The sequence below is a fragment of the Protomyctophum parallelum genome (assembly GCF_964188405.1).
Source record: "Protomyctophum parallelum genome assembly, chromosome: 7".
Classification (NCBI taxonomy): domain Eukaryota; kingdom Metazoa; phylum Chordata; class Actinopteri; order Myctophiformes; family Myctophidae; genus Protomyctophum; species Protomyctophum parallelum.
In genome coordinates, this window is record NC_139705.1 from 11,075,448 (window position 1) to 11,090,447 (window position 15,000).

A 15,000-nucleotide genomic window follows, 5' to 3' on the forward strand; every position below is an offset into this window, starting at 1 on the left:
CTCTCCTCGTCATCTCCGTCCGCCCCTCGCTCCTCTCCTCTGGCTCCAGGAGCAGATGGAGTTGTGGCCTATAAGCTCACCTGGTACACTGCTAGGGTCACATATTATCACCTGGTAGGGTCTCTCACAGGCCACCTATAGTAGTACAGGCTCTGTGACTAAGGCTTTTATTCTCTGCTATTCCACTCTTCACCTCCTCTCCTGTCTTCCATCTATCCCTTACTCTTTGCTATGTTCTTTCCCCCCCTTTTCCTTTCATCCTCCTATCCTTTCCTCTGTGTTCCCTCCTCCCCTCCTCCTCCTCCTCCTCCCTGCTGTAGACTGCAGTGAGGCTGCAGGTTCATGTGAGCGAGGCAGACGTGTATCTGACTCGTATCATCCTCAGATACATTAACTCTGAAGGCTCCACCTCCAACGGTAAAATAACGGCCTATCAGAACAGCCGCAGAGGTATGTCTTCCACCTATCGCAGGTCTTTTTGACTTTGTGTTAAAAGGTTTTTTTTTATACTTACTGTATTTCCTGTTTATTTGTGAATGTGCGTGGCGTGCGTGGCGTGCGTGGCGTGTGTGCGTGGGTGAGTGTGCGTATGCTGGTACAGTACATTTATATTATCAGACCTAAATTAAGCCTTCAAGTTCTTGTTGATGCCCATAATGCCGCAGAATTATGATTCCTTGTACTATGTTGTTATTGTGACTGGTGTTATGTAACCTTATTTATGATACATTATGATAACTAGTAGCTTGTAAGAGCCTAGATGTCTCCACTAGGCCTAATAGCTATTGTTTTGGTATAGCCTATCTTGTTGTGGTTCAGTTTGCCCTTGAAGTATAGCACAGTTATAATTAACTATGATATCTACCATGCCACTGACCTGTAGTGCCATTGAACTTCTCCCCATGACATCATCATGTACAGCATAAAACCATCACCACTTAGAATCTTGTCTCGAGTCCTATTTGCCTCATCAATAAGCTGATCGATCCAGAATTCCATGACACTGTCAACAGGTTTTGTAGCAATGGTAGAAATATTAGGCCTTAAATATGTCCATACATATTCAAATCATGTATACTTACTTACTTACCATTTATTTTACTAGATATTTTTTGCTATTCGTGGTAAAGTATATAGGGCTTAATTTGTAATTTCCCCCTGATAACATATTCACACTTTTCTGTGTGTGTGTGTGTGTGTGTGTGTGTGTGCGCGTGTGTGTGCGTCTGCGTGCGTCAGGTTCAGAACAGTCCAAACAGATCGTGTTTGCGCCCAGTGTAGAGCCAACCTTCGTCAATGTTCCCCAGAACAACTTTGTGGAGCCGTTTGTTCTCAACCCAGGAACCTGGACTGTTGTGATAGAAGCTGAGGGGATACTGCTGGTGAGAAACAAACACACACACTCTGGAAATAAGTACTCAAGTGTTTCACTTAAAGGTGTAGTGACACACGTTTAGACCATATCCGTGGTCATCATATGGGCATACCTAACAATGGATGCCAAAAGAATTGTAAAATTCTCATTTGTGTGTTTTTATATCAAAAGTCCATACAAAAAAAAGTATATATTACATCCTTAAGTATCAATACAAATACTCTGTAACAAGTAAAAAGAAAGTCTGGAATTTTCAAAATGTATTTGAGTAAAAGTACAAAATGATTGTCATTGAATAACTCTCTGCGTTTATCCTGTAGGATTACTTGGTTCTTCTGCCCAGTGCGTACTATGAAGCTCCTATCCTACAGATGAGAGTAACAGATCCTTGTACCTACAGCACTGGATATGATGCCAGCCAGAAGTAAGTACACACACACACACACACACACACACACACACACACACACACACACACACACACACACACACACACACACACACACACACACACACACACACACGAGCTCACACAATGTAATGGTCCATGTTGTTGTTGTGTTGCAGCTGTCTCCTCTATAAGTACCTGTCTCTGGACTCCTTCCCCTCCATCTCTGGCCACGATGCCAGCTGTCGCTATGACAACCACCTGCCACGCCCCTGTCAGATGGAGAGGATCACGCCGCGCCACCCTGACATGGCTATCTGCAGCGGCAACGATGTAAGACACTCGTGTTGTGTGTGTGTGTGTGTGTGTGTGTGTGTGTGTGTGTGTGTGTGTGTGTGTGCGTGCTCACACGTGCACACATGCGCTCACACATGCACACAGTATGTGTGAGTGAGAGTGAAACATGGCTATGAATACTAAAGAATGAGAGAGACAAAACTAATCATAAAAGTTTCCAATCACTTCGGCTGTATATTGTACCATACAGCCATACAGATATTTATACCTTCATATTTTTGCATAATAACTTGCACTTTACAGTAAAGGTCGGGTCTATGATGCATCATAATTGCATTATAACATAACGCTCGTTAAATGTTTATAATTTTGAACAAGAACTTGTGTCGGTCAACAGCACATTATAACCACGACTTAGTCCGTTATAAAGTGTCTTTGTAGAGCGCCGCAGTCCCGCCCCCTCGAGAGACCCGGAAAAGTAATCCCCGTTCATTTTCCTCATAGACTTTTCAGAAAGTATTTATTTAATGTTTACGCCGCGGACAAAGCCAACTCTTGTCGTGACAAATCATGACAACAAACTACAAACTACTTATTTTGTTGTTTTTCTTCTTTGTAATTATTTTGTTGTTTGGTCCAAAATATTGTGTTTGTTGTCATGATTTGTCACGACAACAGTTGGCTTCGTACGACGCTTATAAGGTCTTTAAATAAATAAGTTTTGAAATGTCTATGGGAAAAAAGCATTGGAAACTATTTCCTGGGCCTGGCGTCGTCATGAAAGGGGCGGGACTGCGGCGCTCTATACAGTAACTGACTAATGTGCTGTTCCGCTGAGCTCATAATGCATTATGTTATGAAGCCACTGTATTATTAGGCATTGTATTATCGACGTGAACTTGAAGCAAAGTGTTGCCATCATTTTTTTTTTTTTTTTAAGATATTTTTTTGCGGCTTACGCCTTTTATTGATTTTTTAAGGGACAGATAGTAGGCTGACAGGAAACGGGAGAGAGATGGGGGGATGACATGCGGTAAAGGCCGTGTCGGGTTCGGGAGTCGAACCCGCGGCACACCGCGACTGGATCACCAGTCCGGTGCCCAGACCGTTACGCTACGGCCTGGGCCTTGCCATCATTTCTAACCTCATTGCTAACCGTGCGGCGTCCCCCCTTGTCCAGATCAATGTCCAGCTGCGAGGACGTCTGTCCTCTCCAGGGGACAGCGTGCTGGTAGTGGAGTACTCCAGCGAGGAGGAGACTCCTCAGACTCTGGCCGTCACCATCAACACACCTGGAGCACGTGCACACCAGTACACGGTCGCACTGGTGCACTGTAAATACAGGTGAGGAGAGGGGCCCTCTGTGTGTGTGTGTGGGTGTGTGTGTGTGTGTGTTTAAGCTGAGGGGGTTGGCAAGGCCATAATGTGTATTTGAAAATGAATAGTCTCTGCGTGTGTTTGAAGATTGTGTGTGTGTGTGTGTGGACACAGCTGGTCCACAGTTTACCGTCACTGTCTGCACATCTGAAATGTCAACAGGTTTTCATTAGAGTGTGTGTGTGTGTGTGTGTGCGTGTGTGTGTGCTTGTGCGTGTGTGTGTGTGTGTGTACGCGCGTGCGTACGTGCTTGCGCATGGCTTCTCTGCGTTGTTTGTTCTTCTGTGACTTTCTGTCTGGGCACACGTGCATGGCTGCATGCGTGTATAGTATTTTCTTTTGTGTTTGTGTGTACACTACAGTATGTATTTGTGTGTGCGTCCGACGTGTGTGCTTAACACCCAGGATTGCTGGACACAAGTTGCCTATATGTAACTGATGTGTTTTCCCGTGTGTGTGTGTGTGTGTGTGTGTGTGTAGCTTCCTGTGTCGAGCGGTGGCCATTGATGGTCAGAACAGAGTAGCGGTCCTCTCTGTGCCAGCCGACGCTGAGGTCCAGCTCATCTCCGACCGCGCCAGCTTCTTCCTGGTACTGGCCTCTCACACACGTCACATGATTCATTTTTCTTGCAGTGCAACCACACTTTCTAGCTTTCTAGTTTATGTTCGTCTCATAATCCCCTGATTAAAAAGTAAAATATGTTTTGTCTTTGTCCATCCAGCACAAGGTTTACCTGGTACCCAAGGACCAGTGGAGTATGGAGTATGTGGAACCTAAAGTCCACTGTATCAGCACGCACGGACAGTTCTCTCCAGACAGGTAGATTGACCACACACCTGTTCAGTCATTTTTACAAAGTCTAGTCCAGTGGTTCCGGATCATGGCCCACTTGAAAATCTCAAAAGTGTACAGATATAGGACATTTACCTTTAGTTAAATCAACAATGAGGATTTTACAGGATCTTGTCGTTTAGCTAACAAGGTTAGCTGGATCTCTGATAATATGAGTGAGGTGTCTCACTGTGGCAAATGCTGCTCTCTTCCCTCTCTCTCTCTCTCTCTCTCTCTCTCTCTCTCTCTCTCTCTCTGCAGCTCAGCCTGTGTCCCCTCGCGCTTCCAGACCCCGTCCAACTCCCTGGTCCTGAAGGACGGACAGGGGTCCTCGGTCCAGGAGCCCATCCTGGCCTCTCCGCCTGCCGCTCCTCCCCTGGCCCCCGAACACCACTACCTGGCTGACAGTCCTCTCTGGGCAGGACTGGACAGGCCGCCCAATGTGGCCGACAACGCCGAGCACATTAGACTGGACAGCCAGCAGGTGAGGAGGAGAAGACTTGAACTGCGTCAGGGAGAAGGGAGGCGATGACATAAATATATAGGTGGACGAACGGACAGACAGACATCAGACAGACAGACAGACAGACAGACAGAAATCCCTCCGTGATAATTTGTCTTTGAAGTCGTTCTTTTGTTTACATACAGGTGCATAGCAGAACAGCTTAAATCACTGATTACAGTACACCTCACTGATCCACTGTGTTCTCCCCTCCCTCTCCCTCCACCCACCCCCCCCCCCCCTCTACCTCTCTATCTCTCTCTCTCTCTCTGTGTCTCCAGAATGCAGCAGTGTACTCTACCCGCGTCCACTCTCTGGAGAAGTATGTGTTCATCATCCACTACCACCAGCCCCTCCACCCCACCTACGCCGTTCAGGTCTACATCAATGCAGGACGCATCTGGCAGGGTGAGATCATTGTTACAACACGGGGTCCTTATTTTACATAACTGCATCGATGGGTCGGCCTGCTGCCAAGCACAATTAATAATGTCACCCCTTGTTACTTGTAATGTGATTTGACAATAAAGTTAGTGTCAAATAAAACCCAAAGATATTGGTATTTGGAGTTTTGTTGGTTGATTGATTCAGAACTGAAGTAATTCATGAATTAATTGATTAATTCTCTCTACTATATGTCTTCTTGCCCCAGGTCAGGCCAATGCCTCCTTCTGTCCCCATGGGTACGGTTGCCGCAACGTGCTGGTGTCAGAGAATCAGATCATCCTGGACGTGACCGACCATGAAGTCTTCATCACCGTTCAGATACCTGATGGAAAGACTCTCTGGCTGGTACACATGAAGATTCTCTTCTCTTCTCTTCTCTTCTCTTCTCTTCTCTTCTCTTCTCTTCTCTTCTCTTCTCTTCTCTTCTCTTCTCTTCTCTTCTCTTCTCTTCTCTTCTCTTCTCTTCTCTTCTCTTCTCTTCTCTTCTCTTCTCTTCTCTTCTCTTCTCTTCTCTTCTCTTCTCTTCTCTTCTCTTCTCTTCTCTTCTCTTCTCTTCTCTTCTCTTCTCTTCTCTTCTCTTCTCTTCTCTTCTCTTCTCTTCTCTTCTCTTTCTCTATCTCTATCTCTATCTCTATCTCTATCTCTATCTCTATCTCTATCTCTATCTCTATCTCTATCTCTATCTCTATCTCTATCTCTATCTCTATCTCTATCTCTATCTCTATCTCTATCTCTATCTTCCTCTCCTCTCCTCTCACATGTGATCCTCTGTTTCTCCAGGACTATGTAATGATGGTTCCAGAAAGCCAGTTCCACCACAACTACCTGAAAGAGGAAGCTCTGGACAAATCATACGACTTCATCAGCAACTGTGGACAGAACAGCTTCCACATCAAGTAAGACAATAAGTGTAGTGAACAATTTCAACTGTTAGAGACATTCTATTGCGTATAGAAACTAGTGTTTATTTTTAATATACTATCCCCCCCCCCCCCCCCCCCTGCAGACCCAGCAAGTACCCCCAGGGTTCATGAACCCCTTGGTTGAGAACCCCTGCTTTAATGTATTTTCCCCCTCTCCCACCGTCCAGCCCCTCCACAGCCTCTCCGTTCTGCTTGTCCTCTGCGGTGTCCATGTCGGCCTTCTTCAACAACGGGGCGTTGCCGTGCGCGTGTCACGAGGTGGGCGCCGAGAGCGACACCTGCGAGGCCTTCGGAGGCCAGTGCCGCTGCAGGGCCAATGTGATTGGCCGGGACTGTTCCATGTGTGCAACGGGCCACTGGGGATTCCCCAACTGCAGACGTGAGTAGTAGATCTGTGTTTTTGGGTGGCATTCATAGGTTTCACTTAATCGTTTTAATAAGAATTTTAACATATCTTTGTCGGGTGGAAATCTCACGGTCGGTGTGAATAACCGTTTGTCTAATTGCCCGAATACACCTAAGGTGGTACATTCACATTTGATTAACCCAAGTTATCTCAAGAAAATACATAAACAAGGGAAGGGAGTAAAGAAGAGCTTTCCCTGGGAACCACAGCACAGCAGTACAAAGCAGGCTCATTAGTACATGTATTCTAGCAGAACATAACATGTTTAGGAAAACCAACGGGTCAGTTTGCTCATAACATCGTTATAAAATAGTTTCATGAGTTCCTCCTCTGTGTCTGTGCAGCGTGTAACTGCGGTACCAGACTGTGTGAGCCGGTGACCGGCGACTGCATCTGTCCTCCTCGGACCGTGCGCCCAGAGTGCACCACGTGCGAGCCCCAGACGTTTGGCTGCCACCCGGTGGTGGGCTGCGAGGTCTGCAACTGCTCCCGCCCGGGGGTCACCACCCCGGACACCAGCTGTGACACACAGAGCGGACAGTGCAGGTGAGATTATATTTTTCTCTCTCTGTTCCGTTCTTCACCTCTCTCTCTTTCCTGAGCTGTATGTATGTATGTAGTATCAGCTATACAGTACATATGGTGGTGTAGTGCTTCACACACACACACACACACACACATGCACACACACACACACACACACACACACACACACACACACACACACACACACACACACACACACACACACAGGAATGCTTGAAGCTCTGTTCAGACAAGGCAGGGATGCAAATCTGCAATCATCTCTCTGCCTACAGGGTCTCTAAAACCTGAGTTATACTTAGTTGCGCACATTCAACGCACTGTGACGCACTGTGAGCTCGTCGATTTGTTGCGCGACACTCGCATGCAACCAAGTATAAAACGAGCATAACACACAGCTATACAGTACACAGTACTGACTTCTGTCAGTCTGTTCTACCTCTCTGGCAGTGTCCCTATACTGTCTGCCGTCCTGTTAAACATGATCCATTCATATGTAAAACCATTGTTAAAACGCCATGGTTCTTTTTCCCCAGGTGTAAGGACAACATCATTGGTCGCCAGTGTGAGCGCTGTGCTCCCGGATTTTATGGTTACCCCAACTGTAGACCATGTGACTGCAACGAGGCCGGAACAGAGGAGGACGTCTGCAACTCTTTCACTGGACAGTGTCTTTGCAAGGTGGAGGCACACACACACACGCGCACGGTCGCAAGCACGCACACGCACGCACGCACGCACACGTACATACACACAGAAGACACAGGGACAAGTTTCGGGTAGACTGTCTTTAGTGCTTTGAAATGCATTAATGTGCAATAACATAACGTGACTTTAAAAATGACTTTGATGCACAATGATATTCGATTATCTACACTATCTCATGCAGGTTTCAAGTCTCTGCACATTTATTTTCACACTGAACAGAAATGAATGGAATCAAATGGCTCCTTGTCAAGGTTACCATGAGTTGTATAGTCACCATGGCCATCAGTACTGTATGTCCTTTAAACAATAACACACTTTCTTAATTATGCTCAGAATGGTATCACAGTTTCACTTGCCAAAAATAGCTAAATATCTAAGAGCTCACAGTGCATTGGATGTACTGTACATCGGATATTTTCCGCAAGCGATACCATCGTGCAACCATAAATCAAGCGTTTCTCTGTCCGTCTGTTGGCATCTCCCTTCTAACCGTGTGTGTGTGTCGTGTTCCTCTTTAGGAGAACGTGCAGGGTCCTCGCTGTGACCAGTGTAGAATCGGTACGTTCCACCTGGACCCCACCAACCCTAAAGGCTGCACCAGCTGCTTCTGTTTCGGAGCCACGGACCGCTGCCGGAGCTCGGACAAACGACGCACGGAGGTACAGTACTGACCCAACAGCCCCAATGAGGAGAAGAAAGAATCAAATGAAATGAATGCTTTAAACTTCACTAACTTCACACAAAATCCTCTCCTCTCCTCTCCTCTCCTCTCCTCTCCTCTCCTCTCCTCTCCTCTCCTCTCCTCTCCTCTCCTCTCCTCTCCTCTCCTCTCCTCTCCTCTCCTCCTCCTCCTCCTCCTCTCAGGCCATGGACATGAAGGACTGGGTGTTGATAGGAGTGGACAAGATGGAGCTTTCAGTGGTAGCGTACCCTGGTCAGGACCTGGTGGAAGCAGACCTCAGTGACGTTCCCGATGTCTACCAGGACCTCCACTGGCACGCTCCCAAAGCCTACCTGGGAGATACGGTAAGAATTCACAACGAGAGTATGAATTATGCATTAGTAATTTAAAGTATTTTATGTAGGACTGTGAAATGTGACTTTAAGGACACTGCTTCCCTCACAAGATACTGCAATGTCATATTTTGTACAAAATGCATTTATTATAAAAGAACATGTTGACACACTATGACATGACCAGACACACTTGGGGAATATCAGACGTATCACTGAAAGTCCCAAAATGGATCTTCGGTTGTTTTTTTCCTTGTTATTGATTTGATTCCGCTGTATTTACCATGGCAAAGATGAGTGAGGGCATGACTAGGAAACATTTTGGAACTTTAGGAACAGGAAACACTAGGAAACATGTCAGTGGAAGACCACATACCACATACTGCTAGTAATAGTTCCATATATTTTCAATGTCTGGTGAGGTAAGGGACCAGGGGTTGGCTTGGCTACTGTACTTTCAAAGGGGTTGTGATGGCTCATTCATAGTCTGGATTTTCGGTGGTGAGGTGACCACCGCTCCGGTGGTGAGGTGACCACCGGAACTGAAATAACGTTGAGCGGTGGTGAGTAAAAACAGAGAAGGGCTGGGGCGGTGGCGGTGGTTTGCTCTTCACCGCGGCTCGTGACGTCATGTTGTAGTTCTGTGGTCACCTCACCACCGAAAATCCAGACTATGAATGAGCCTTAAGGCACACAGTAAATTCACAGCCAAGTCACGTGACTTGTTTGGGGATATACATACGTATACGTGTATAAGACAACTGATTTTATCACTGCACTAAGAGCAAGAGATTCAGTAGATAACTCACAATGGGGGCTACATTCATTTCCCATGTACACGTGCACTATCAAAGAAACGGAACCACACGCATACAAAATATGGAAAATACATGTACATGGTTTCTGCCCGGGACAGCAACAACAATAATGTATGTTTTTAAAACATATTCTTTGTGTCTCTCTCTAGGTGTCTTCATATGGAGGTTATCTGAGGTACCGTCTCCACACTCAAACGATGAGAGGAGACACTCTGTCTCTGCCTTCCGAGGCCTCGAGGCCTGATATCATACTTAAGGTACACAACACACACAAACAGTGTACAACTGTACACTACACACTCCAACATAGAGTATGGACATCTTCTTATCGTTTATCTGACATGCCGGCTAGCACACAGAAAACACTAAGTACACTACACTACACTACACTACACTACACTACACTACACTACACTACACTACTACACTACACTACACTGCACACGCACACACAAACTTGGGAAACTCAAAAATACAACGTACACATCAATTAATAATTTGTGTTTTCTGCTCGTTGCTCAGGGTAACCAGATGACCCTGGTGTTCATGGAGAGAGAGTATTCGTCACCTGAAGAACCACATCTGGGAATAGTACACATAGTGGAGGTATGTACTTTCTGGCAGTATGTGGTACTAAATAAAAAAGTATTTATAGAAAAACAATGTGGGTAAATTAAATGTGAAATGGGAGTCGTGACCCATAACGATTGGGAGAGTTTGGGAACTCTGTTATTAACCCATTTTGGGCGAGAACCCCTTTTGGTGTTAGCATTATGCTATGCTTTAGCTATTGAAAAATAGCAGATCTACAAGCTCATAGCGCACCGAGTGGCGCGCTACGAGCTTGTAGGTCTGCTATTTTTTTTTAATCCAAGAACGACTGACATAGAAACGTAGCTTTTTCAGAAAACTGTCAGGATGTAGAAGACCTTTTTTTAGAATCTGATCTCAGGTCAGAAAGGGTTTAAACGTCTCTCCCATCTCTCTCTCCGGTCCACAGGGCAGCTTCCGCCACGCCCAGACGGGCAACTCCGTGTCCAGAGAGGAGCTGATGATGGTTCTGGTCGGCCTGGAGTCTCTCCAGATCCGCGCCCTGCACTCCCAGTCGGCGCACTCCGTGTCGCTCCGAGCCGCCGTGCTGGAGGGAGCGCGGACGCTGCCCGCCGGGCGCCACGCCAACAACGTGGAGATCTGCATGTGTCCCGCCAACTACCTGGGAGATTCCTGTCAGGTAAAGACTGTTTTTTTGGATGATTTGGTTATCGGCAATTATGCAACCGATGTGTGTCGGCTTTCTTACCTTTCTTTGTAGTTGTTACGTCCCCACCAAAGAGGTCCAGGTGTGATTTTGTGCAAAACCTCCTCATTGGCTATTTCCCCTACCATAAGCCCTAAATGAATTGAATTGAATGGGGCTATGGGGTGTTGTGCTAATTTGCTTATTTCCATCACTCAAAATCATTATATTTTTGTATATATCCTCTCTTCATAATGTAAATAATATCCCAAGCGGCACACTTTACTACTTATTTAGATGGAAATAAGCTAATTAGCACAACACACCCCATAGCCCCATTCAATTCAATGCAATTCATTGAGGGCTTATGGTAGGGGAAATAGCCAATGAGGAATTTTTGCACAAAAAAACACCTGGACCTCTTTGGTGGGGACGTAACAACTACAAAGAAAGGTAAGAAAGCCTTCTAGCATGGAATTCTCCTTTAAAAAAATAGCTCGTGAAGTTTTACATCTACTATATATTTGTTTGTTTTACAAAACACCCGTCTCCTCTCCTCAGCAATGCGCTCCAGGGTACTACAGGGACACTAAGGGTCTGTTCCTGGGGAAGTGTGTCGCCTGCAACTGCCACGGGCACAGTGACCAGTGCCTGGACGGCTCAGGAGTCTGTCTGGTGAGGACTAAAACATTATTGCATTATCATGTACATTATTGTTTTCAGCTGTTTTGCAATATTAGAACCTTTGACTCATTCTGGGCGGGAACCCCAGTTGGTGTTTTAAGCATTATTATGTTACACTTTAGCTATTGAAAAATAGCAGATCTACAAGCTCATAGCACGGCACAGAGTGCCGCGCTATGAACTTGTAGGTCTGCTAATTTTTTTTAATCGTGAAAATGTGCCTCAAATCTTTGAATATATATTCTTACAGAGTGAACATTTTAACTCAAATCTTTGCTTCTGGAACTACATATTTTCAGATGGGGGGTCGGAGGCCAATTACATATATTTTTTGGGGTCCTTGACATGAAATATTGAGCACCACTCATACAGAAACATGAGGTATTTCAGAATACTGGATTTAGAAGACAAATTTAAAATGTCAGGTCGAAATGGGTTAATGGAGTCACTTCACTACATCCTCTTCTTTAAACCTGTCAAGGAGGACTGGATTCTACTAAAGATATTTAATAATTAGATGATTCTACTGTAGTGGCTCCCATACAGTATGCACACTGGCGTACCAGGTGTGCCTTGAGGTCTTTCTCTACATGCATGTCTACGTGCCAACTGAATGAAAGCAGAGCAGAAGAATTTTAAAAATGAAATTGTGGCCAGGTGGTTTTATGTTTTCTGCTGATCTGTATGAACTTGACTTTGCCTCCTTCCACTGCATGTTTCTTTTTTACAACCTCATTATTGTTAATGTTGCTTTCCTCCTCAGTTAGACTAACAACAAACAGCACAGTCTATCTGGTGCCTTCCAGCCAAACCACAACCAATGACGACCCAATGAGATAAAGATTAACCTTCATTGATCCCAGAGGGGAATTCAGGTGTCATGCAGTAGCAGCAACATCAGAGAGAGAGAGAGAGAGAGAAAGTTAACAATGCATTTGCTATTTTCGGCGAATGTCCCAAGAATGTGGATGCTAGGGTTCATGTAGTTAGAAAGCATCATCTGGCTCCTTGGGGGCTCCAAATGTATTTATCATTAGATTGGATTTGTTCCAGATATATCGCTGCAGTACAATGTTCATGTTATTTTGGCTTTTGTCGCTTTTATTTTACAAGCTCCTTACAAGCACTTTGGACCTAATATTTGTATCCTCCGGGCTGAAAATAATATCGGAGTTTTCAATCCAGATATAAATTATGAGGTATGAAGTATTGGTGTCGCTGGCGGTACTGAACGAATACCTCGGCAGTGCTGAACCACTGACAGACAAGCTGCTGAGATATCTGAAGCCCCTACGGGTTAAATGTGATATTTGTGATATATCTCCTCTAAAGATCTCGACGTGTTTGGTCTTGAGCTGTGAAGCAATGGAACACAGGTGAAGGGCGTGCGTGCGACGTGCGTGCGTGGGTGCGTGCGTGCGTGCGTGCGTGCGTGCGTGCGTGCGTGCGTGCGTGGGTGCGTGCGTGCGTGCATGCGTGTGTGCGTGCGTGCGTGCAAGATGTCTGGATGCGATACCACTGACAGTAGACCTGTTCCTCTCTGTAAACAAACGTCATTGTTCTCCAGGAGTCTGCCCTCGCTGCCCCCTCGTCTCTCCTGACAGTAACGCAATAACATTGAAATTGCAATCCATAAGATTTATTATCCTTCCCGGTATTTCAAACCCACATCTCTCGCGCGGGGAGACAACATTTCAACTAGTGAGATGAAACAGAAGAACGCCCTCTTATCAACCTACTGTATGTACTGTAGGTGTCCCACCCAAACACACAGTCTAAATATGTCAGTGGAAGAGTGGGGAGACCACCTCCTAACTCCAACCACTGCAGACGTGCTTATATTGTATTAACCACTTAATGCCTATACCGGGGAACATTCGGCAAAACCTTTGAGACGTGTTCTGAGCTTGTATCTGCTATTTGGTGTAGACAGATTTTATTCTTTTATTTTTAACGGTACCGTTGTAACTCAAATAGACTAGAGGGTTTAAGCCAGGGGTTAACAAACTCTGATACAGACCGTTTTAAAATAACATTTGTTCACAGAATATTCCGTATTGCAGCAGTATAACGTTTTGTGTCTTGTTTGTGTTTTGTCAGAACTGCCGCCACAACACGGCGGGTGAACACTGTGAGAAGTGCCAGGGTGGTTTCCTTGGCAACAACAGCCTCGACGGACAGGCGGTGTCCTGTTCCAGCTGTCCGTGTCCCCTTCAGGTCGCTTCCAACAAGTCAGTGCAAGAGATGATTTTGTTATTATTCCAGATTAGTTTTTTCTTTTTTCCTCTCCTCCTCTTCACTCCATCATGACATACTTGCTAATGCAATCTCTCTTGTTCATCGCCGTCTGTCTCAGTATAGTTTTGTGGTGTGTGAGAATTTGTCCACATGCATGTCTACATGCCGACCGAACGAGAGCAGAACAGAAGAATTCTAAGTTGTTTTCTGTTCAGAGACATGAGTCTTAAACATTATACTGTCACTAAACACCTACTCTCTCTCTCTCTCTCTCTCTCTCTAGCTTTGCCATGGGCTGTGTGGAGAAGCCTAACAGAATGCAGTGTCTGTGCATGCAAGGCTATGCCGGGCCACACTGTGAGAGGTACTGTACAGTATGCCACATGCACAACATCCCCGCTGGGCCTTAGCTCACTACATAGTACTGTATACACCCAGTAGATGGTACATGTGTTACAGACAACTTCACTTCACATACAGTTTACTGTAAACAAGAATACTACTCGTACTAATTTAGACCTGGAGCACCAGGTGAAAAACTGCTATATAACTGGTAGAATACAAAACCGTTATATCATCGCTCTCGGGGCAGAAACCTTGTATCTCCAAATTTAAAGTATGTTTTTTCATTATTTAATGCCCTACTGGGCATACAAGATTGTCAAGCAAAAGTAGTGGAAAATAGCCATAGCCATAGCCATAGCCAGCACGTAGGCAGGCTATTTTCATTATTTCTGCACGATTTCGTTCCATTTCCTGAAAAGCAGCCGTTTTGGACACACGCGGTTTCCACCCGACAGCGACGTTATGTGGGCACCCAGGTGTTCTCAACACCTGTCGTTAATTAGTATTACATCCACCCTCCCCCCCGGCTCTCTTTCTTCACACAGGTGCGCTCCCGGGTTTTTCGGTAACCCCATGGTGATTGGCAGCACCTGCCAGCCGTGCCTTTGCCACGACAACACGGACCCCAACATGCTGTTCAGCGACTGCCACCCGCTGACCGGAGAGTGTCTGAGCTGCATGCACAACACCGCCGGGCCACACTGTCAGATCTGTGCACCCGGTTACTACGGCGACGCCACCCACGCCAAGAACTGCACACGTGAGTGAGCTGTGTGACGTTTAGGCCTGACGTCGAAATAAAAAAAAAGCCCTAACCCTAACCCAAGTACAAAGTATGACTTAAGTGCTTAATCAGAATAATTGAT

The 15,000-nt window shown here is 45.7% G+C and overlaps 1 protein-coding gene across 2 annotated transcripts in view; it reads left to right on the forward strand.

Annotated features, from left to right (window-relative positions):
- The window catches only part of lama5 (laminin, alpha 5), a 94,375-nt gene that overhangs the window by 57,809 nt on the left and 21,566 nt on the right, over positions 1-15,000 (forward strand). Inside the window, exons 23-45 of one of the 2 annotated variants that reach the window (XM_083769362.1) lie at positions 321-450; positions 1,240-1,382; positions 1,696-1,799; positions 1,943-2,096; positions 3,241-3,404; positions 3,918-4,026; positions 4,160-4,257; positions 4,531-4,753; positions 5,053-5,179; positions 5,424-5,563; positions 5,999-6,114; positions 6,309-6,520; positions 6,892-7,093; positions 7,627-7,771; positions 8,317-8,457; positions 8,663-8,824; positions 9,780-9,887; positions 10,153-10,236; positions 10,631-10,861; positions 11,429-11,542; positions 13,652-13,782; positions 14,073-14,153; positions 14,680-14,894. In XM_083769362.1, coding sequence (XP_083625488.1) covers positions 321-450; positions 1,240-1,382; positions 1,696-1,799; positions 1,943-2,096; positions 3,241-3,404; positions 3,918-4,026; positions 4,160-4,257; positions 4,531-4,753; positions 5,053-5,179; positions 5,424-5,563; positions 5,999-6,114; positions 6,309-6,520; positions 6,892-7,093; positions 7,627-7,771; positions 8,317-8,457; positions 8,663-8,824; positions 9,780-9,887; positions 10,153-10,236; positions 10,631-10,861; positions 11,429-11,542; positions 13,652-13,782; positions 14,073-14,153; positions 14,680-14,894 — 3,334 coding nt within the window. The remainder of the gene's footprint in view (positions 1-320; positions 451-1,239; positions 1,383-1,695; positions 1,800-1,942; positions 2,097-3,240; positions 3,405-3,917; positions 4,027-4,159; positions 4,258-4,530; positions 4,754-5,052; positions 5,180-5,423; positions 5,564-5,998; positions 6,115-6,308; positions 6,521-6,891; positions 7,094-7,626; positions 7,772-8,316; positions 8,458-8,662; positions 8,825-9,779; positions 9,888-10,152; positions 10,237-10,630; positions 10,862-11,428; positions 11,543-13,651; positions 13,783-14,072; positions 14,154-14,679; positions 14,895-15,000) is intronic. The other variant, XM_083769361.1, reaches the window with a different exon arrangement.